Source organism: Eschrichtius robustus, chromosome 3 (assembly GCF_028021215.1).
Source record: "Eschrichtius robustus isolate mEscRob2 chromosome 3, mEscRob2.pri, whole genome shotgun sequence".
Classification (NCBI taxonomy): domain Eukaryota; kingdom Metazoa; phylum Chordata; class Mammalia; order Artiodactyla; family Eschrichtiidae; genus Eschrichtius; species Eschrichtius robustus.
Window position 1 is genome coordinate 86,198,973 of NC_090826.1, and position 23,287 is coordinate 86,222,259.

The 23,287-nt window shown below is 35.8% G+C and overlaps 1 protein-coding gene across 1 annotated transcript in view; it reads right to left on the minus strand.

Annotated features, from left to right (window-relative positions):
- DPYD (dihydropyrimidine dehydrogenase) overlaps positions 1-23,287 on the minus strand; it is a 796,991-nt gene that overhangs the window by 415,774 nt on the left and 357,930 nt on the right. The window contains exon 11 of the mRNA XM_068540384.1: positions 15,585-15,795. Coding sequence (XP_068396485.1) covers positions 15,585-15,795 — 211 coding nt within the window. The remainder of the gene's footprint in view (positions 1-15,584; positions 15,796-23,287) is intronic.

A 23,287-nucleotide genomic window follows, 5' to 3' on the forward strand; every position in this document is an offset into this window, starting at 1 on the left:
AGTACAGATTTAATTTTCTTCCCCTCCATGCCCAAGACAAGCTTAGGCTCCCCAAGTTAAATACAAAAGATGGATGTCAATAATAGCCTGTAGCAACTCCTTTTGTTTTACTTGTATTCTATAGGGAGTCTCATTCTCATTTCCTAAACTGACCAACTAATCAATTCAGAATTAAAATTGTCTAAGCACTTCACCTTGATTTGCTTATTTCTCTGCAATAATTCCGTCTATTTAAAACACTAAACTCCTTGAAGATCTGATTTCATTTTCTCTGGAAGAGATCTCCTCAAGGAGGTCAGTGTCCTTGAGGAAAATATATGGCGATTGTTTTCAAATTCTCAGTTGGATTCCCAAATGCTGCACTTTGATTTGCTTATTTATATTCAATGATACCATCTACTTAAGACTACAAACTCCTTGAAGGAATAGATCATCCTTTAATCTGATTTGGACCATAATCATCATAATTCTATGCACATTTGGGTGCCTAATACCTCTTGATAATTAGGAGACAGTGAAAAAAGTGGAAAGGCTACTGAAATATTTTATGTATACTTCTCAGTGAAAGAACTTTTTAAAATGCTGGATGATACCATCAAGTGATATAAATAATTACAGAAAGGGGTTAAAAAATGTTTAATATAAAATCCTCATTTGCTGCATTTAAAGCATAAATAAAAACAAACAGAAAGCCAGAAGTAAATTACACTACTTGTGAAAACAATATTATTAAAATATAAGTGAATACTGAAAAATATTTTAATTAACAAAATAAATCAAATGGAAAAGATTTCCTAAATAGAGCTTTAAAAGTGAGTCTATGTGTGTTTGACTGCCATGACTAATTATGTATCCATGTAATGTGTGTTCAATTTGGGCTTATTTAAATAGCAGAAATGCTCATTAGCTGCAGTATATCTGTGAAGCTTCAGTAAACAGTTTAATGGTTTTTATGTTTAACCAATTTCATAAGTTCCTGTAATTTTAGCTTTAGCAGCTCATTAATGTTACTTTTTGATATCCATCTTATGACTTTTTTTTTCCTTGTCAATCGGCTGTAGGCATACTTCAGTGCAAACTTAAAACATACAGTAGAATTTATTTTAAACAATTTTAGCACATAAGTAAATGCACGATTCAAAAATACAGCTTCTTTATATAGAGTACTGGTTGTATTACCATGCAGTCAAGAACTATCTTTGGTATTGACAAAGGCTATATTCAATAGAATTCATGATGATAATAATGACAAACATTTATCGAGTGCCCCAGGAACATGTGGTTGGTTTGGGATGAGGCAATGTATATGTCATCTCTCTGGATCTTCACAGAATAGGTATTATTTTAATTTTATAGCTGAGGAAACTGAGACTAAGTTACACAGATCACATTCTCAGGATTTGAACCTAACTACAAATCCGCCACAGCTGTACCAACTGGGAATACCTTCAGAGGCATTTGGAGATAGACACCTAGACCTTAGTAGAGGGCCCTACACCTTGGAATTAGATACAGTCACATGATGGATGAAATTCTAGAGAAAGAACACAAACCTGGGTTAAAATAGAATGAACCATTTATTTTTTAAAGTGGCAGCAATCACAACCTGAACTAAAGCCAGAAGAGGAATCATCAGAGTTTCATGAGAATCAAGATGTTTCTGAGCCATACAGCCAAGAAGTGATCATTTCAAGAAATGTCAGATACAGGAGAAATGTAAGGTAGGTAACCAGATTTGGGGATCTGGAGTTCAATGAGCAGTAAAAAGATGACATGTGCAGGTAAATGATGAAGGCAAAAGGCAGAATAAAAGGGGTTAAGGAGAAAGGATCTGGCACAGACAGCAAGGCAGTGCATACAGGATGTTCTTCTGTGACTTTAATAATGATTGCATAGGAAAAAAATACGGTACTAGCTTGCATTCGTTCATTCAATTAGCAAATATTGTCTGCTGTGTACTAAATCCAGCTGTAGGCACTGTAGTAAACCATAGATAAGGGAACTGTCCTTGTGGGATGTACATTTCAGTTGGCAGAAGATAAAAAATAAAAGGTAAACAAGTAAGTGAACTATATGATAGTGAAAATGGCTATGAAGAGAGATATATCAATGAGAGTGTTATGAGGTGAGGGGGCTGAGAAATGGAAGATCATGGTGGGGATGGAGGGGCACAGAGGGCTCTTTGATGAGATGACATCTGAGCTAAAACAAAGGATAAGAATGAGCCAGCACGTGAAGACCTTGAGGCAGATCATTCCAGGCAGAGGGAACTGTTACAGAGGAGTTAGAATGAGCTGAAGTTGATGTACTTGAAGATTAGAAGGGAGGCTTTATGTGAGTGGAAGAAAGCAAGCAAGAGAAGAGGAGAGGGGGCCTAGAGATAGGCAGAGGGCTGATCAAGGAGGGCTTCATAAGCTGTGGGAAGAATTTTATTCTAAATAAAGTAGGAAACCACTAGAGGGTTTGGAACAGGGGAATGAAATGATGTAATTCCTGTTTATAAAGCTGATTCTGGTAGGATTATAAGGAAGCAAGAGTAAATTCAGGGCGACCAGTGAGGAAGCTACTATTTTCAATGCAAGTGAAAGTATCAAGCATCTGACCATTCCCTCAACAGAAGGAGGACTTGCTGGCCTTCATGTGATACTTTACATAAACATTGCTTTCATATGCTTTTGTCTTAACTGTGAATTTTCTGTAGGAGTATTTAGAATAAAGCAATCATTTCATTCTATTCATCCCAACATTTATCCATCTCTTCATTCATTCATTTATCCATTCATTCAGTGAACCCGTGAGATTGTGCTGGGTACTTAGGGTTAAAATATGAATAAGTTACCCTGCAGTCCTACTGTCAACATAATTTAGAGTATATAAGGTGTATAGGTTGAAATAGGAGAAGAGCAGAAGCCAAAAAGGAGACACAAAACTAATTATATGTTTCCCTCTGTGTGTGAGGGGAACATATTTTATTGACATGGCCCTTTAGATTTCCGGTACCCATCAACTTTAGAATAAAATTCAGATACTTTAGCCTAACACTAAAACATTTTGTGAATTAGCAATGATACATTTCTCCACCTTTACTATTTCTTGTTGTGTGCATTGTGATCTAGCCAAAGGAATTACCCCTTGTAGGTATCTAGCCTGTTCACTGTGATGAAATGTGCTTTCCCGTCTCTAGTCTCTTAATTCCTGCCCAGTCCTCATCTCTATTACCAGTGCCACTGCCTCCATAAAAACTTCTTTGATGCTTACAACTGGAAGTCATCTCTCCACCCTGTGTGTTATGCTAGCAGTTTATCTATTTCTCCTTGAGTCTATCTAATGGCATTTTGCATTTTTCCCTCTCTATTAGACTGCAAGCTCCTGTAGACAGGGACAATGTATTTTTTGTGTGTGTGTGAACCCAGGAGAAACTAACCCAGAATCTTGTAAACTCAATAAATATAGAATGAAAGAATGGGAAATAAGGTCCCACAAGTATGTAGGAGGGCGGATTAGAAGGGTGTTAAAATTAAATTGAAGCATTTGGTTTCAATCCCACCATCAGGGGAGAATAATTTTAGATTCTAAACTATGAGAGTAATGCAATGATACTGGTGATGTAGTAGCTCATTTGGAAGCAGTGTGCAAATACAGGGAAAACATTGGGCCATGTTAAACAAAGTGAATTGTCAATACGCTTTTCAGAGGTCTTGGAAAATCATTGGATGTTCACTGAACATAATATGCTTGACACTCTTTCATGCACTTGTATGGAAAAAATGGTTGTGTAAATGAAAGTCCTTTGAAAACATTTAAAAAGCTTCATAATTACAAAATATTATAAGAATGGCTAGCATGGAAAAAAGGTTGGCACTGGATAGCATTAGAACATATAAAGCTTAGGCGAGACCTCTGAATTTATGTTCAAGTAAGTGCTGGCTTTCTCCTCCAGCAATGCCAGCACATTCGAGACACCTAATAAATTACATGTGCATATTACATTTGAATTGGATAGCTTCCATATTGGGGGTCTATCTATTAAATATGATTCAACGTAATTTTCCAACTGATGAAATTACAACTTACATGTATGTAGGTCAATATCTAATTTAACCAAAGACTATTTTAAATAGGTATATTGTTATTTTTATCTTGTGATTTGAGCCAAGAATACAAATGCAAAGTAATTAACAAAAATAATCTGCAATACCAAATACATATTACTAAGAACATTAGTATACAATATACATCATTACTAAATTTATAATTTCACTATATTTTACATCTTGATTTTACATCTCACAGCAGCAGCTTACTGTAGTTTAACACTTCACAAGAATATTAGGTTTCAGAATAAACCTTTAGTATACCATAAGCTAACTAGTATTTAAAAGACAAATATAATAGGCTATGGTAAACAAAGCTCTGGACATGTATTACACTCACTCTATGTTGAATAACATTTTCCTATGTTTTAAGATTTCTGTTCTCTGAAACAATTATGTTATTTTGTCCATTTTCTACCTTCTTTCCCCAGCAAAACTTGTTACATGCCACTGCTCTACTTCTTGTATGTAATCTTTGATTTGATGGAAAAGTACTGATTTATCCACTGTCTCCCTGTAAGAATGCATATGCTATCAACCACTAGTGAAACCTGGAAAACAAAGATAAGGGAAGGCTCTGAACAGAGCTATTCACTGGGGAAACAAACCTATTCCTACGCAGTTATTAGAGGGAAGTAAAATAATTACAGAAATATCATGTTGTGCTTCAAATGGATGTCTAAGGCAGTTGTAAGTGATGTGATGTTGAGTCCAAATCACTTTCAACACTGTTATCAGTTTGACCTCCCTCCTCATCACCTTCACCCGTTTAAAATAATTCCAAAGAAAAACTGTGCAAAGATTCCATTATTTTGGATGGTTACTCTGCAGAAATGCCAGTACTTGCTTTAAATCCTACCACTTTATCCTCACTCTGCACAGTGTATTCTATAATAGAAAGACAATAAATCTTTCAGCCAGAAAAAAATCTGACAATTAGGACAATTTTTAAGAAAATATGTACAGTTTTACTATTGGTTTCCTGAGAATGCTTCTTGCCTAAAATACAGTTAAAAGCCAGACAATGTACAGGGAAGACTAAAAAAGGATTCATTCTCATCACTGGGCCAACGATACAAAGGATATACCAATCTTTTATTACTCAGGCATTATGAAATGAAACGGTAGCATCAGGAACCAAATGCATTAGTGAAAGGGGGAAGGTACAGAACCATGGATTAAAACTGTCTTGATGCCATGTCCTCCAAAGATATTTACCACCTAAAAGGCAGCAATAACAAAAGCTGATTTTTTTCCTCTTCATAATATGGTAGGTGAGATCCTTCTGGATTTCCAAATACCACATGTCCTCTTTCATCATACTTTTAAGAAGTCGTTATCTAAAGTACAAGTTATAACAGCTTTTATTCATTAATTCAATCAATGAATAACCACGGTTCTGGGCACTAGGTTATGACAGTGAAAAGACAGACAAATGATAGATAATGATTCCTAATGTCTCTTTTCAATCAGAATGTTCTTAGTTCTAGTCCTATTTCCAGTTGTTGAATGGGTTAGCAAATCCAAATGACACACATCACCATTTCCCTCAGATCTGTTCTGTCTGCTGCATTTTTGAGTTCTGTAGGCATCATGAACATCTGATCAGATTCCCATGCTACATACTCCATATTCCACCCCTTTATCAGATGACCAAACCCTGACTGTCTACGTAAAAAATATGTCTGGATTCGGAATGTTCTTCTGCAGTTCTATGGCCTTTAACTTAATCTGGGCCTTAATTAGTAGCCACGCAAACTGACGAAAACAGTCTTTTAACTGGTTTCATCGATACTATTCTGTCTTAATCCCAGGCCACCTTGGAGCAACATGTTTATTCCACACTCCTGATGCTTCCTTCCATGTGGGGAAACAATTATTGGTATAACACTCATGGTGTCTCTCTGTATCTTACTCACCTCTCTTAGAAAAGCTGAATTCAGTAGTTATAATTAGTGGATCTGGAAGAAGAAATTAGGCATGCATGACACACCCTTGTCAAGCCTATAGCTTGGCAGCTGCCCAGGTGAGCACAGGTTGTCTCCCTCCCTGAACACTGAAAATCTTACTGCTGCAGCTTCCCAACAGGGCACCTGCAATTGTTGGATCTTACCTGTGACTGGTGAGTAACTTTGCTTATTTCAGGCATCCAATACTAGGAAACACACTTGTCTTCTGATATGGACCACCTCAAAGGTGACTTCATGGTTTCTAACTCCCAACTATTTGAAGAATATTACAAATGCTGCAAACCCAAGCAGAGATAAGGAAGATCCATCACCTACCAGAATTACCTCATTAACATAAAAATCTCTCCCAGGGGCTTCCCTGGTGGCGCAGTGGTTGAGAATCTGCCTGCCAATGCAGGGGACACGGGTTCGAGCCCTGGTCTGGGAAGATCCCACATGCCGCGGAGCGGCTGGGCCCGTGAGCCACAACTACTGAGCCTGCGCGTCTGGTGCCTGTGCTCCGCAACAAGGGAGGCCGCGATAGTGAGAGGCCCGCGCACCGCGATGAAGAGTGGCCCCCGCTTGCCACAACTAGAGAAAGCCCTCGCACAGAAACGAAGACCCAACACAGCCATAAAGAAAGAAAGAAAGAAAGAAAAATTAAAATGGAGATTTCTTTAAAAAAAAAAAAAAAATCTCTCCCATATTTAAACCCCCTCATTTGTCACCTGGGTGTCTATAAGGATAAAATTCAAAACCCCTGGCTTAGCATATAAGTCTCTTAACTCCACATAAATTTGTAGCCAAATTTCCTGCCATCTCACCCCTACCCACTTCCCACCTTATCTTATCATACAGCATCTGCTCCAGCTAAACAGACTTTCTCACTATTGTCTGGTCACCTGAGGCCATTCATCAGCTTGTACTTTGTGTATGAATATTCCCTCTAACAGAGAAACTCCTACTCAAGCCCTAAAACCCAGTCCAAATATCATCTCAAATTAGCACATTATGCTACAATTTATGTATTTACAAGCCTGTTTCTCTCATTAGCCCTTGAGTCCCTGGAAGGCAAAGACTCTCTTTTACTCATGCTTGTATTCTTAGTGCCTGGACAGGGCCTATAAGATATTTGGATATTATAAAATGTTCATTGCATGAAAAATAATGAGAGAATGAATAGTAAAAATCATAAAATTAAAAGTTCAATTTTAGAAATAAAAATGAAAAATTCAGACCTTCATTTATAAAGATGAGAACATGCATGAAATAAGTAGGCTGATGACAACTTTCTAAAGACATGCCGTTTTTTTTAATATAGCTTTTAAAAATGACTGTAAAATGACTACTTAATCTAACAGTATGGTGTTGAGCAAGTTGCATAATCTCCCCGTGGCTCCCTCCCTTCCACCCCCATTCCACCTGGAAACTCCTACACATCACTCAGCCTTCAATTTACAACCCACTTCCTCTAGGAAGTTTCTCTGAACCTTCAGACTATGTTTTGCGCTTCCCTAGGACTCTAAACTTCTCCCAGCACAATTGATTAAACTGCATTCCTGGAGGCAAAGTTTGCATTCACCTTTTCCACACGTTATCCCCAGAATACAGCCCAGGGCCTGGAATAGCAGGCCATCAAAAGTCATTATCTATACCACTCTCTCACGCTGTCACATCTCACCCCTCCCCCTCCCCATGGACATATATACACTACCAAATGTAAAATAGATAGCTAGTGGGAAGCAGCCGCATAGCACAGGGAGATCAGCTGGGTGATTTGTGACCACCTAGAGGGGTGGGATAGGGAGGGTGGGAGGGAGGGAGATGCAAGAGGGAAGAGATATGGGAACATATGTATATGTATAACTGATTCACTTTGTTATAAAGCAGAAACTAACACACCATTGTAAAGCAATTATACTTCAATAAAGATGTTTAAAAAAAAAAGTCATTAGCTAAACAAATAAATCTGTGAAATTAGGAGTCTAGAATACATTATCTCTTAAATCCCTTCCAGCACGTTTGGAAATGTATGTAAGGAAAACTTCAACGCAAGTTACTGTATTGTAACATATCCATAAGTTACACTGGACTGACAACTTTATTTTTCAGTTCTTTCTCATCCATTCTTAGTTGTATTAATCATTAGTGAGGCCCTTCCTCTAACACTTGTGCCATTAGTTAAAAAGTTCTCCGATCTATCAATAAAGTACAGTATTCCTTAACCTGTTCTTTGAAACTATACTGTAAACATTTCTGTTTATAAAAATGCATGCAACAGGGATAATCTGACCAATTATGACACATTTTCAACTTGGTACTCCATTCTTTCCCCTTCCTCTTTATTTTTGGTAAGGCAGAAGAGGAATGATGAAAGCTGAGGGCCACAAAGAGTGGACAGTTCTTCAAAGAAAAGTTTGCTGAATCTCTAAGTGCCATGAGTGGCTTCTGAAGGACATACTTTATTGTTTGAAAAATGAAACATATTGGTTAAAAAAAAAGGGGTTATTAAAATGCCTCAGTGTTCCCACTTCCATTAGAGAAGTAGCATGTAAGTAACATTTTAATAAGGAAAAAAACAAATCAAACATACTGATGCCATGTCTTTTCAAGCACAGGTAACTATTATTATTGGGCACTTGACTCATCCAGTGCTCAGTTTAAAACACCTTTTCTAGGTTTTTCCCAACACCTAAAATAATTGAGGAAAAAATGGGCCCACTTGAAAAATTCCTGAATATCTGCACTGTCACAGTCTCATGCACACCATTTCTTGCCTACCTCGCAATTTCTAGCTCTGGCTTAGGCCAGAACAAGGCCAACTAACCCATGGCCTGCATCTTTTCTCAGGGTAGGAGGCAAGTGAATCAAACTACACTTGAAGCTACTACTGGCGGAACCTTTTATTTACCCCATGAGGTTTTGAAATAATTTTCTGAGGGAACTGGTAAGCAGTTTTAAAGCCTCTCCACCACCATCCCCCTCCGCGCCCCCCCCAAAAAAAACCTCACTCCCTTATGGAGCTAATTGCAACTAATGCTATGAAGGAAGTTGCTTTCTGAGGGTTTCCTTAAATCTTCAGAAAGAACTGGGCTTTGTGTTTCCTTGTCTCTAGTGAGATGAGCAGGAAGAAAATGTAGGTGCTGGGTGAAGTGTATAAACTCCTTTCCTAGAAGAAAAGCCAGGCACTCCCTGCTATGCCCAGAGAATTCAGTCACCTTGTGATTTGCTCTCCTGAGCAGTGCTGCGCAGCATTATCCTGAGTCAGCTTTACACACCATTCACCCTACCTTTCCTTCCAAAAACAAAGGTTTTTAATCTTCGTTATCTCATACCCTAATTTTCAAATGCTTAAGAGCTCAAACTTAGTATCCTCTAAAGTGCTTCTCTTTCCACTTTAAGATCAAAGTGAGCAAACAAACCAAAAATCTGGCCCAGTTTTACCATGTTGAAGAGGAAAAAAACAAAGATATTAAACATATCCTCTGCTCTTTATGTACTTGATTTATGAAAACCCAAAATGGAGTTTTCTAACTACTAAAAATTAGTTGAAAGAAAATTCCTCTCAGTGGTATGAAAATCATCAGAATTGATAATAAAACATTTTTAAAACATGTGGTACAGTTACAAGCTGTGTAATCTTTTTTCTGTAAGTAAAAGTAACCAAATATAGGAAACATTTTCTCATTTAAAAAATCATAAATTGTAAGAGCATCTGCTTCAGTTATTTTATAAAGACATGTGGACGAAGCCTGCAGGGCCCCAAATGAAGTCCTAATTTTCAAATGCTTTTACTCCTAGACAACATTCATAACGTCATAAGGGTGTAATATAACTCAATTTAATTATTAAAATATGACTTTGTTCCACAAGCATAATATCTAAAATGTGCGAGATGCTTGCTCGCTATGTGCTTGACATATATCTAAGTGCTTTACATATATTATTAATTTTTTTATTCTTAAAATAACTCTAGAAGGTAGATGCTATAATCTTCCCTCTTAAAAGATCAAGACCACAAGACCACGGAGTATGAAGAGACTAAGGGAGCCAGATTTCCAGCTGGGTAGCCTGGCTCCAGAGCCCCTGCTCTAAGCTGCTCTACCAGACGGACTCTAATTAGTGTCATATTTATTGGATTATAAAGAGTGCAACAATTTATGCCAAAACAGGGAAAAAAATCAATAGCAATAGAAAAACAGAACTACTTGTCTAACATTTATGCTTTCTAAGAAAAGTAAACCAAACTGACCCCACAACAGGAAAAAATAACAACTAGGTGTAATAAAATTAATATCTTAACATGAATCAAGTCAAGCCAAATGCACAAATATATATTGTGCATCTATTATGGGTACAATAATATGTTGGCCACTATTGGGACTACAACTTACTATAAAGGCACAGTCTATGCCTTTTTGAGGTTTACAATCTAATTGGAAGATAAATTATAATAGGTTCTGGAAGATGAAAACATCTGGAAGATGAAAATAGCTCTTTTCAAAGTGGACATTTCAAAAGAATGAGAGGATGACGTGGTGTAGTGCATGAAAGAGGCACAGAGGTCATGGCATAGGCTAAAGTGCCTTCCTTCAGTTGTCTGAAAGCAGAGTCAAAGACACATAAAACTATGTCAACTAGATCTCCTAGGAATGTGAGGACAAGGTGACTGTTATCACCTCCATTGGAAAAATGAAACTGTGAGGTCAGTGAAAATGGTAACGCATTCTCCTTATCAATTCCAAACCAACAGTGAAGATATGCACGCTTTCACAACTGGCAGTTTGGTTCAAAGCAGAAAGAGAAGGGAATAAAATAAGGAAAAAGTCTCTTAAACTTGACATTGTCCAAACAAACAAAAAGAGGGAAAATTCAATTCCATAAACACTGACGTTGGTGTTTAATAGAAGAGGAGACTTCCTATATTATGAAATACACACTTTTAAAATAAATAAATAAATGTTTAATAATTTCCAGTGAAGGGCAATATTTGTGGAGTAGCAATGCCAGTTAAAGGTAGCTTGTGCTTAATTTACTGACAGCCTTTAAAATCAGTCTTCAGTACTAAAATCCAAATTTGAGGTGATTTGGAATCTTACATACTTAGAGAAAATGGATGAGAATTTTGAAAATGTGGAACCACTCTCAGTTTTTCATAGGAAACATATTAAATAAGGCTAAGACTTTATCATACCAATCAAATTAGAAATTGGACACCACACTGCCTTTAGAATTTGGACAGGAGTTAATGAAGGATTCAGTTAAATTGTGCTCATAATAAGCACACATATATTCCATGCACAGGGATGTGGAATACAGAGTCTTTTGTTCTTATTTCCCACTTACTGCTACAATCCAAAAAAAAAGAGAAATAAAATAGAATTAAATAAAATAATGATGATTACTTATAATTGTTACAAGCCTTAGGAACAATGAAATAATTAGCAACTGTAAACCAAGGATATTATACAAATTTGTTTTATAAATTTGACGTACTTTTCTTTAAGCTATTGAGGCACTTACTATTTTTCTGACATGAAATATTTATTACAGATATATTGGGTGCTTAATACTAAATAAAGTTATTTTATATTCTCCTTTGCGAAACACACAAATTAAGGGACTTGCAAAAGTGATGCAGTATATCAGAAAAAAATAAGATTAAAAATTTAATTTTCTGCAAATTCCCAACTTAGTTTACCTTTACAAATACCTATTATTGATATAATTGAGACACTACAATTTCATTTCACTACTATTTTCATTTAAAATATTATTGTAATCAGACAATGCTGAGTATAAATTATCACTGTACCTTATATGTACTCTGTCAAGTTTATTTCATTCCTTGAATTCTTCAGCATATATTTACATAATGCATTCACCAAGGACTGTCTAAATTAACCGCTTTGGAATTCACCCTGTATTAGATACTGGGAGGAACAGTTCAACAGGGAACAGTGGAACGTAAAGTCAGGCACGTAGTATACATAAAATCATTTGCTGAAGTTCTCAAGTACTAAGGAGTAGGCGCTTCATCCTATTGTGTAGGGTAAAATTGTTGAATTTAATGAAAAGTAAAACTGGAATTAGATATCTGAATCTGGGATACCATTTTTGGACTTTAGTGTTAGGAGAACTATGGTATGATAGCGAACTTGAGAAGAAATCTGCCTTAAGGAAACCTGATGAGGTGATCCTTCCTTACTTTGGGCATATCTCTCTAAATGTATTCTTAACTTGATAAAACAACTATTTGTTTGCAGGTCTGCCTCCAACACCAGTTTGTGAGGTTTTTAAGTATAAGGAATGCCTCATTCATCTTTGTACTCTCCAGAATACAACTTGGTACCTGGCATTCACTGGAAACTCACTAAATCATTGTTACATGCATGAGCATAAATATATGATGAAATGTCTTCTGAGACACAGAGAGTGGAGAAAGAGATTGCAGAGTCATTTTACACAGAAGTGCAAGAGTGCCTACTGTAATCTAGCTATTACTTGGCACATAGAAGTTGTTCATTAAATATTTCTTACAGGAATTAATGCATGTATGAATAAATGAATGAATGAATGAATCAGTTCAGTGAAGGAATAAATATATTAAGAAGAGAAATGGGCAAAGTCTGAACTTTGGAAAGCTAGAGGAAGAAAAGCAGTCAGTGACAGTAGGAAAGGAATAATTAAAAGAAAAAGCAAGAAAATGGAGTGTTGGACTTCCCTGGTGGCACAGTGGTTAAGAATCCGCCTGCCAATGCAGGGGACACGGGTTCGAGCCCTGTCCCACGAAGATCCCAATGCCGCGGAGCAACTAAGCCTACGAGCCACAACCACTGAGCCCGTGTGCTGCAACTACTGAAGCCCATGCGCCTAGAGCCCGTGCTCCACAACAAGAGAAGCCACCACAATGAGAAGCCCGAGCACCGCAGTGAAGAGTAGCCCCGGCTCACCGCGACTAGAGAAAGCCCACTTGCAGCAACGAAGACCCAACACAGCCAAAAATAAATAAATAAAGTACATAATTTTTTTTAAAAAAAGAAAGAAAATGGAGTGTCATAAACAATAATAATGTGTTACAGTTTCATTTCCAAAGCACTTTCCCATTATTTCATTTTAATTCTGACAACAGTCCTGAGAGGTAGGAAGAGTATATATTATTATCATTGTTTTTTTATAGAGGAAGAAAGCTGAGGCTCAGAAAGGTTAAGTGACTCAGAAGAGAGTTTTTCAAACAGAAAGAAATATTTAACACTGTCAAATGCAGAAAATAGAATATGGACTGAAAAGATGTCACTGAGTTTGGCATGAAGTTCACTGGAGCCTGTGCAAAGTGAGGTTGGGAAGGATGGAACAAGAAGGGTAGAAAAGCAGGTTGATGTTTAAGTAAAGAGATTATAAGTAAATATATTAAAATATATCATACCACATATGTAATAGTCACAAAGGTACCACACATAAATCACATCACACGGGTATCAAGATGGGATAATATTCAGGGTAGAAGAGAGAGACATGAATATCTTCTTTTCTTACCCAAATGGACAACTTGCTTCCCATAAACTGATTTTCACTATACCTGATACATGTGCACATGAAAGTTTTCTTTGAAATGATTAAGATTTTAAATACCATTTAGATAAGATCTTCTTGATCAACTTCTAACAAATAATGATTCTCTCTACTATTTTTTAAATGCTTTCCATTCAAAAAACAATATTGAATATATTTAGAAAGCAGTAGAGGTATGAATGCTATTTAATATTCCAGCTCTTCCAGCTCCCCTCTAACCTGAAAGTAGCTCTTATTAATGTCAATACTGAAGGGCCCTCGTAAAGCAAGTAATTCTATTTGAGGAAAAATTTCCCAAGCAGTTTGTTTTTCAAGTCAGCAGGAGGGGGGAAGAAAGGAAAGTGAAGAACCATTTTTCCTTGATTTCTCTAATGTATAAGGCGTAACACATGTAGAGCACTGGAAGAAACAAACACAAGTAAATTTTGGAATAAAATACACAAATAAATTCTTAAATGACTTCGTCAAATAAGCACAAATAAATCAAATTCTCTTTTCTTCTACTTCATATTTTAAATACTAAGTTAAATCTTTCACTCTTCACACACACAGGAACATAAGCTTTGGAAAGCTGTTTTCTATGATCTTCTAAGTCACATCTACTTAAGTTTGCTTAGGAAAAGATATATTTTTCTTAATATTAGAGTTGTCAGTTGTGGAACATAAATTTAGATGGTAAAATAAATTATTTTTTGATAGGCAAATAATCAACAGAATTGCAAGTTAAATACGATTCAACTCTTTACTCAATTTTTGGTCATATGCAGAGCAGTAAGAACAGTATGATTTTTTTAGATAATAGAATGCAATTTATACGTTGTTCTTTTTTTCCTTGCTGAACTCATCAACAAATAACAAACCACACTGTGACTATGTCTACATATCACATAAACGTCTAGATGAAAAGTGACAAATTCAGGCCATCATCCAGCTATTCAAAAACATTTATCTTGATGACATTAAACATCTGGATGTTTCCAAATACCAAGATGTTTGATGTCCTGCAGATAAAATATCTTGATGAGTGGTTAAAATTTTCACTTATCTGTTGCAGAAATATGCACATTTGCAAGCATATATCTCTTTCCATTTCAGACACAAAATGTAATTTTAGCATGGATATAGTAGGAAGTTATAGGAATCGTCAGGTTTAGATTTTTTTTTCTTTGGTTACTGTTTTTCTTAATGAATCTCTGACCTAGAGAAACGTCTTTCTTTTATTTTCCTTTTAGTTAATAAAATAGTTAATTGTCAGTTTGACAGCGTGTAGTAAAAGGTAAAAGATTTGCAAAATGAAGGCATGGAGGTACCAAGGCTTTATATACAATGGCCCACAAAAACACTGTGTGTGGGGAAAACAACACAAAATAGTCTTAGTTGATTGACTTATTATTCATTTGGAATGCTATATAAAACATTTCCTTTTCTCATTATCTTTTTTTTAAGCATTTTGTTCTTTCTTAGCATGTCCATTTATGCCATTTAAATGAAATGACAGGAGTTCAAACTTCCTAATTTGATAATTTTGATGTTTCTAGTGATGATTTGGCATGAAGATAGTAGTCAACATGAATTCTATTTTTGACTATTCATTAGATCCTAATTTGCTTGAATCATTGAAGACTGGCTCTTACAACTTATCTGTCACATTTTCTCACTCTAGGTCTAATTGAAGAAAAAGCTATTCTTATAGAGGAAACAAGGCAAAAATTATTACAAAGTAGAACATGTATTTTGATTATAAGCTTAAAAGAAAGATTAATGTTCTTCTCAATTCCCACTACTTTAAAAAGAATTCTCTATAAACATTAACCATTTCTACGTCTTATAAATCAAGATTTCTTGCATTCCATACTAGAAGAAGGAGATGAATGTTCAAGTGAAAAACAATTCCCTGAAAGCTGGAAACCATTATGGCAGTAAAATAACAGACAATTGCCTAACACATTTCAGCTCCCGAGCACTCTACCTTTAGGATCACTCAGAACTGAGCCAAAGGCACTGATGACCACATCGGCTTTCAGACGGACTATCTGATCTTCATCTTCATTCCATTTTCCAGTTTCATCTTGCTCTGTCCGAACAAACTGCACAGCAACAATTCTCCCGCCTTTTACTATAACCTTCCGTGGGGACAGGAAAGGCAAAAATTCACATTTTTCTTCCTTCGCAAGCTCCATCTAAAATGAAACAGAAGAGAGAAAAACATGAAAATGTTTCTTCTTTATTTAATATTTGATTTTTAATTCAATTATACATGCTAAAGCTTATAATGTTTAAATAAACGTGAAGTTTTTTCTTTCACCAAAGCTGAGATTCAGTTATCAGCTATTCACATTTTATAAATCACTGACTCAGGAGAGTCTTAGACTGAAGTTGTCATGTGGAATTTTATAGATCATGGCATCACAAGATACTTCTCAAGTTTTAGGTTGTGCATGCCCTACGGTTGGTGATGTGTGAGGTTTCTCACTACAGTAGCCTGGTCTCTTTACGCTTTCATTTCTGTAGGTTAAGTTCTCTTTTTAATCCTGCATTATATGAAAATAAATTCTTATTATTTTTACCAGACTGTATATATATCTAAGCTGGAAAAAAGTCAATAAAGTGGGTGAGCCAGTCTCTGGAAGTAAGTGATTAGAATGGTAGGTAGGAAAATAGATTGGAGGAATTCTGTAGAACCAAGAAATAAATAAGATTTATTTTTACTTTTCGTGTAAAAATATACACGAAAATTTCAGGAAACAAGTATGCTCCTCTTGACAAATTCCCAGTTATTCCACATATCTCACATAATTTATTGTGCCATAAAATTAGACACCCTAGTTTTTGTTTGTTTTCGTGCCCATAAAGGGATTTCTATTAAGACAGAATGTTGATATTTATTTATTCCACTTACTGTTTTGGAGGAATTCCAGGCATTTGGTAACGTGATCCTAACCAGTATGTTGAGTAGTCTTTTTCAAAAGATGTAAAAACATCCCACTAAAGAGGTTGAGAGGGTGTCGAGTCTTATTCTTTCCCTACCCCATGGAAGACAGGTAGATTGTCAGTTGACAAGTGAGGCTGAGAAAGCTGTGTGTGTAAGGCTTCAAACCAGGAATTATCTGGGCTACATCAAGATGAAAAAACTGAGCCATAGAGTAACTTGCTCAATGTTGCTCTGAAGCCATGGACCCATCTCTCAGCACTCTATCCATAACTAGCGGTTCCAAACTTTACAGTGCATCAGAATCACCTTAGAGGGCTTGTTAAAACACTACATAGGCCCACCCCTAAGGTTCCTAGTTCTGTAGGACTGGATGAGTCCTGAGGATGTGCATTTCTAACAAATTCCTAGGTGATGCTTTGTTGCTGGTCCAGAAGTGGCATTTTGTGAACTACTGTCATTTTAGATTATAGCTGTCTCTGAACTTAATTGATCTATACCATGTATTCTCCATGAGACTAATATTGCCCATAAGGGAGCAAAATTGATTCTTGGGGAAGAAAAATTCTTAGATAACATAAAGCACAGAGCCATAGCTTATAAACAGATATACAGAATATCTAGGATATTAAAATAACAGTGTGGGGGTAATTAGAAAAAGAATCTAAAATGACTCCTTTGAGGGATGATAATTTTTTTTTTTTAATTTGAGAAATGCAATATATTGCCAAATATTGGCATGAAGCTATTTCAGTCTACATCTTATTTAGGATATTTTTTGAATACTGTTTTTTTTAACAGTTTTATTTATTTATTTGTTTGTTTGTTTATGGCTGTGTTGGGTCTTCGTTTCTGTGCGAGGGCTTTCTCTAGTTGCGGCAAGTGAGGGCCACTCTTCATCGCTGTGCGCGGGCCTCTCACTATCGCGGCCTCTCGTGTTGCGGAGCACAGGCTCCAGACGCGCAGGCTCAGTAATTGTGGCTCACGGGCCCATTTGTTCCGCGGCATGTGGGATCTTCCCAGAACAGGGCTCGCACCCGTGTCCCCTGCATTGGCAGGCAGATTCTCAACCACTGCGCCACCAGGGAAGCCCGAATACTGGTTTTAATGGCTTAAAAATTGAACTACCTAAGCTATTATCACACAATATTTTACTTTGCATTATAAATTAAGAGGTTAGCAATAGCAAAGGTACTACATAAGTGGGTAGTGTGGGTGGTAAGTATACAGAACAGTGGATCTCAAACTGCTCATGGTTTAGAAGGAAAAGAGAAGTAAGTGGAACTGAATCAGTTTTGAAACCCACTTCCATTGCTTATTTGAGATAGTTGCTGAATCTCTTTGACCTTCAAGTTCCTTATATATAAGAAGGGGATAACAATACCTAACTAATTGGTATGTGGTGTTGTTTAAGGCAATTCAGAAATGTAAAACACCTAAAGCAGAACTTAACATGTAGAAGGTGAAAATAAATGCAATTTGTTTGTAGTTGTCATTTTCTGAATTCACTTTTTCCCCAAATCATTCTTCCATCTATTTATTACCACTTAGCAATAGGATTATGACTCCAGTAGAAAGGCAGCCCAACAACAAAGGTAAAAAAAGGAAAGGCCCAAGAAACTTGGACTACTCTTTAATTTTCTACAAAATAAAAATGTGTGATGTCTGGAAAGCAAAATATTCCTTAAATACCTCAAATTACAAAATAAATAAAACATACCATGATATGTTTTCTGTATCACTTTTGTCCTATTTGCATAATGCAGTGCCTTATAAGCTCAATATAAACCAGTTATTGTGTTTCAAAAATGTCAAGTGATGCTAAATTTTAATGATAATGCCAAACCTGACTGGATAACAATGCCAAATGTTTATCGTTTGAATAAATCAATACATGATGTGTATTTATAATAGTACTCCTTTCTGTGGAGGGCAGAAATAAAACCCTGAACTTGGCTGTACACATATTGGGAGCATGTCTCAGACTGATTTAGGGTCTGTTTTGTCCCATTCTACTCTTCTTAACTATGAATACTTAGACAGTGTATACTATTATATGTAGATAATCTCACATACTTTTTGCCAAATTTGGCATTTAATTTAGAAACAAAAATTGAACACTGCAAACAAATCAAAACTTTTAAGAATTTAAAATAAGGTTACCAATGATTTATGCTTGAACATGCTTTAGTAGTACTCTTACCATGGCTTTTGACTAAAACCTATAGTCCAAAACCTACGTAGAGTTATGAACATGAAGAAACCATATGTTAATGTATCCTTAGCTCATATCATAATTTTCCATATATGCCAGGGTTGATACCAAATATTTAGTATTCATGCCAGCTATCTGACAGTGCACGGAAGTCAGCAGGTATATACATTGGCCCCCAAAGAGACTATTCTAAAATTCCGCTTTTGAAACTTGCAATGTTATTTACTTTCTCAAACATTTAAGACTAGACTATTGGGCAGCAGACACAAATCACACTCCTTCCTGCTATTTTGCTATTAGGTACCTAGATTTTTCATTTTACATAAAAGAGGGGAAAAAGCTTTTAAAGGAAAGATAGAAAGACATGACGAACATATGTAATTATTTGGAAAGTATTGATATTATATTGAAAAAAGAACTGAGATAATAAGATATATCTTAGTCAACAGGGGAATATTAGGAAAATGAGAATTGAAAGTAAGTGAAGCCATATGTTAAGTGAAATATCCTTTGCATTATCTGTGGACAACAGAGGAATTTACTTTCACTGTTTAAGAAATCTGTCTGACAAGACAAAAATAATAATAATAAATACTTATATAGCAGCTACCCTTTCAGTGCTTTATATATAACTCATTTTAATTTTCACACAGGAGATATGACACCTATATATTAGTTATTTTTTAAGTATTTCTTGAAACCAAGTTTTTCTCCCTGTTGTGGCTCAAAAAGCCAATAACACCCTGGATATCATCATGATTTACAGATTTATCAGCCGACCTCAGGCACTCTGCTGCTTGCTGGCCTCACAACCAACACTTTGTGGGAAGAAGTATTATTTCCTTCCTACAGAAGAGAAACTGAGGATCAGAGAAACCAAAGGTATATTAAGAGATGGCAAAGCTTAGCTAAAATCCTGATATGGCTGGAACAAAATCCTGTGGTATTCAGTTTTATTCAAAGGCAGAAATTGTGGTATATTTGAAATAATGAGACTTTGTATGGTTCCAGTTGTTGACTCTCAAAACAAGGCGAATTAGAACAGGAAAGGATCCAGCCAAAGGCAAATTAAAGGTAAGGAGTTGGCTGGATAAAGGCTGCCTTCAGTGGGAAGAGGAAATCCAAGCTTCCTAGTCTAAGTAAGTTTAGAGGTACTATATAATCATGAAATACAGGAACCAAGTGATGGACTTATGAACCCGACATTGTAAATTAGCTCATGGAGACTCCTTGAATCCAGAGGAAGGATACGTTTAGAACAAAGAAGTACTACTTCATAAAGCAAATAGTACAGACATAAAACATATTATCTCAAGATATAAAGGTGGAAAATTAAAATAGAATTTAAATACATTTATTTGTTAGACAGTAAACTTCAAAAAAACTCTTTAAGTACAGAAAGAATATCTTACTAACTGTCTATCCCCAGTGTCCAGGAGTGACCCTCGAATATTTAACAAATGATAAGCACACACAAATGAACATTCAGACAGATGCCTGGCAAATCAGGATATACTCCAGCTGATATGCCACATGGAAGGTTATCAAGTGAATTTCAGCCGTATCAGTATCTATCAAAATGACTGGCACACAGTAGACACTGAATAACATTTTGTTTACCAGAATGAATGATTAATATGAAAACCCAGAGGACATTCAAGCTAACAAAAGGAAAACCAATTAGTAGTATGTGGAGTCAACAGCTACTAAACATCCATCCCAAAGCAAGGAACACAGAGCATGCAAAAGACATGCTACCTGACCAGAACATCCTATGTTGTGAGTTTGAAATCAGAAAGCAAATGGTACTTTTCCTCAGTATGTCAGTTACACTGACATATGAAAATGATGGACCAAAGTGACCAGTGGTCTAACCTCATGCAGTGGGTCTTAATATTTTATTGTTCAAATTAATCAGCCTTCTGTGCTAATTAGTTCACAGATGTCAGTGTTAGTGCCTCTTAATACCTAATGTTTGTTAATGATCATTAATAATCAGCAGCTCAGAGTTTGGTACATGGACACTTCCGTTCATGGCACACGTATTTATTTACTTGTTTGATGGAGCCTGTTCTCATGAGGAACAACTGGTACATCAAGCAAACATACAAATATCTCTTGTCTTTTTCTCCACCAATAATTACTCAAGGGAATAAAAGACAAAAGCATCTATAAGGTTCCACTTTTGAGGTTCAATAAATCAAATTGTTACTTTCTTTTCATACTGTATGAGGAAAGTGAAAAAAAAAAACACTTCTTAGCTTTGATTTTTATCTCCATATTCAGGGAAAATATGTGGTTGATGCAGAGTGAAATAAAAATAGAGTGCTATAACATGCAATAATGATCATCATTTTAATGATTAACTTTATGTAATGTGATGATTTGGTCTGATTAATATTACAGGCATCATACTGTGGAAATTATGAAACAACTTAATTTACTATAATTAAAAGCATGATGTCAACTCATTTTTAGATTGCATATAGGCAAAGTAAGCGTAGGTTATAAACCATAATTAGCAGAATTCAAAACTAGCATACATTAAATTCTAGTTGCCAAAGTTTGAGAAACGATATGAAGAAACTATATTCTTTGTAAAGATTATCCTCTAATAGCTAGACATTTAACAAGTTATCAATTCTGTATGAACATGAGGACCTCAGAGATGGTATTTCAAATCAAAATTGTCTGGTAGTCTGCTTTGGCCAGTGATAACCCTGGACAATATTATCTTTTATTTCATCACTGTTAAATTTATTCATACTACATAATGAGTCCAATTAATTTATAAATTTACCATACATTTATTAAGTACTTATTATGTACAAAAATGGTGCTAGGTGCTGCAGTTAATAAAATAATCCCTACTTTCAAAAATCTCATAGAGGCAGACAAATCTGCAATTATATTGTGTGATAACATATAAACACCTTCTGTTCTAATGACAGATAAAAGGGCATTTTACACAGCAGTTGTGCAGGTCAAGAAAGGTCAGCCTGGAAAAGATACAGCATAAACTAATCTTGAAGGATGAGTAGGAATTAGTTACTGAGAAATTCTGGTATGGAATAGATTATCTTCCTTTGGTGAGGGAAGATGTAGGACGGTAAAAGAGTTAATCTCAAGAAAGAAAGGAAAGTGACCTGGTTAAATCCCCTTGTAAACATGTTAATGGAAAACAAACTATCAACCAGCATTTGCAAGTGGGAGAGCCCTTATCTGCGTAAAGCTTTTGGCAAGATATACCTGCTAGTCTAGGATTGCTATGGTAAACAAAACCTGGGAAGTATGGATTTATACAGCAAGGCTCTCTCTAAAGAGTCAAATAAACTATGTAACTATCTGAGTATAAACTGGAGATGTTTTATAGTTAAAACAGCTTCTTTTTGTGTAAGTGATGGAGCTACAAATGTTACTTAGAGACCCTACATTATTCTGGATAAAAGCACACCCTGATGCAGCAGGATGGGACCTGGAGAACTGTACTAGCGGTCTTCACCTCTTCTTGTTTACCCCACACTTCATGTTTACTTATATCCTTGAAATTATTTATAAAGCTCGATGCAAGTTATATCTCTAATTCATATGAGTTTGATTTCACAATCCAATCTTCTGGTTATTTTGGTTACCAAGGAGACGAAGGAAGATAAAGAAAGAGTCAGTAAACTCTGACGATCCACTCTTGATCTCATCTTTAATTTACTAAAAACTTCCTAATGTATTTTGTACTTTTTGGTTTATACAGACTCACAGTCTGTGGTGGAATGCAGCGCAATTTTGATATGCTTACCACTCTCTGGAATCTACAAGCTAATTCTGCAATTATTCTTTTCTTGGGCAAAAAAGTTTGCTGAAACCACAAGTTGAGTTTCCTTCTTTTAGTACCTCCTATGGTGTTACAAGCATTTGGCTTCTTTTAATTTTAAGCTTTTAAAATTGAAGAATCTTGAACAGAAGGAAACATTTCTTCACATGAGAGTTGTACTACACATTTAATATAGTTGCCCCTTAACTATTTTGTGTCATGACTGAGCTGCAAAAACCAGAAATGCAATGCATGCATAATTTATAGGCTTAAAATGCCTTTGCACAGGTATCATAAAATACATCTTTTCTAACAAGAAGAGGGTATTTTTAAACATTACTCATTTATGATTGACAACATTTTCTTAAATCTGACTAGCTCTTATTGTTCCTCATCTTAGATTTTGCTACAGTCAAGCATTCCTGGCTATTGGAGTATCTCACAAAATTACCTTCTGCATAACTTTGGTGCCTTTGCAGTACCTTCTTCCATCTTGAAATGCCTCTTCATATAAATTCCGTACAAATCAGGATCCTCTGTTTTATGCAACTCGTTAATCCTCTCTGATTCTACAACTTTTTATTCATTTTTCCTTTGGTTTCATACATTGCTTGCTTGAATTTCTTTTTTTCCTTTTTTTTAAAATAATTCTCAGCTATTTTTTAAGAGACTGAAGACCAGGAACAATTAACATTTTTCAATCTACTTTTAATACTAGGT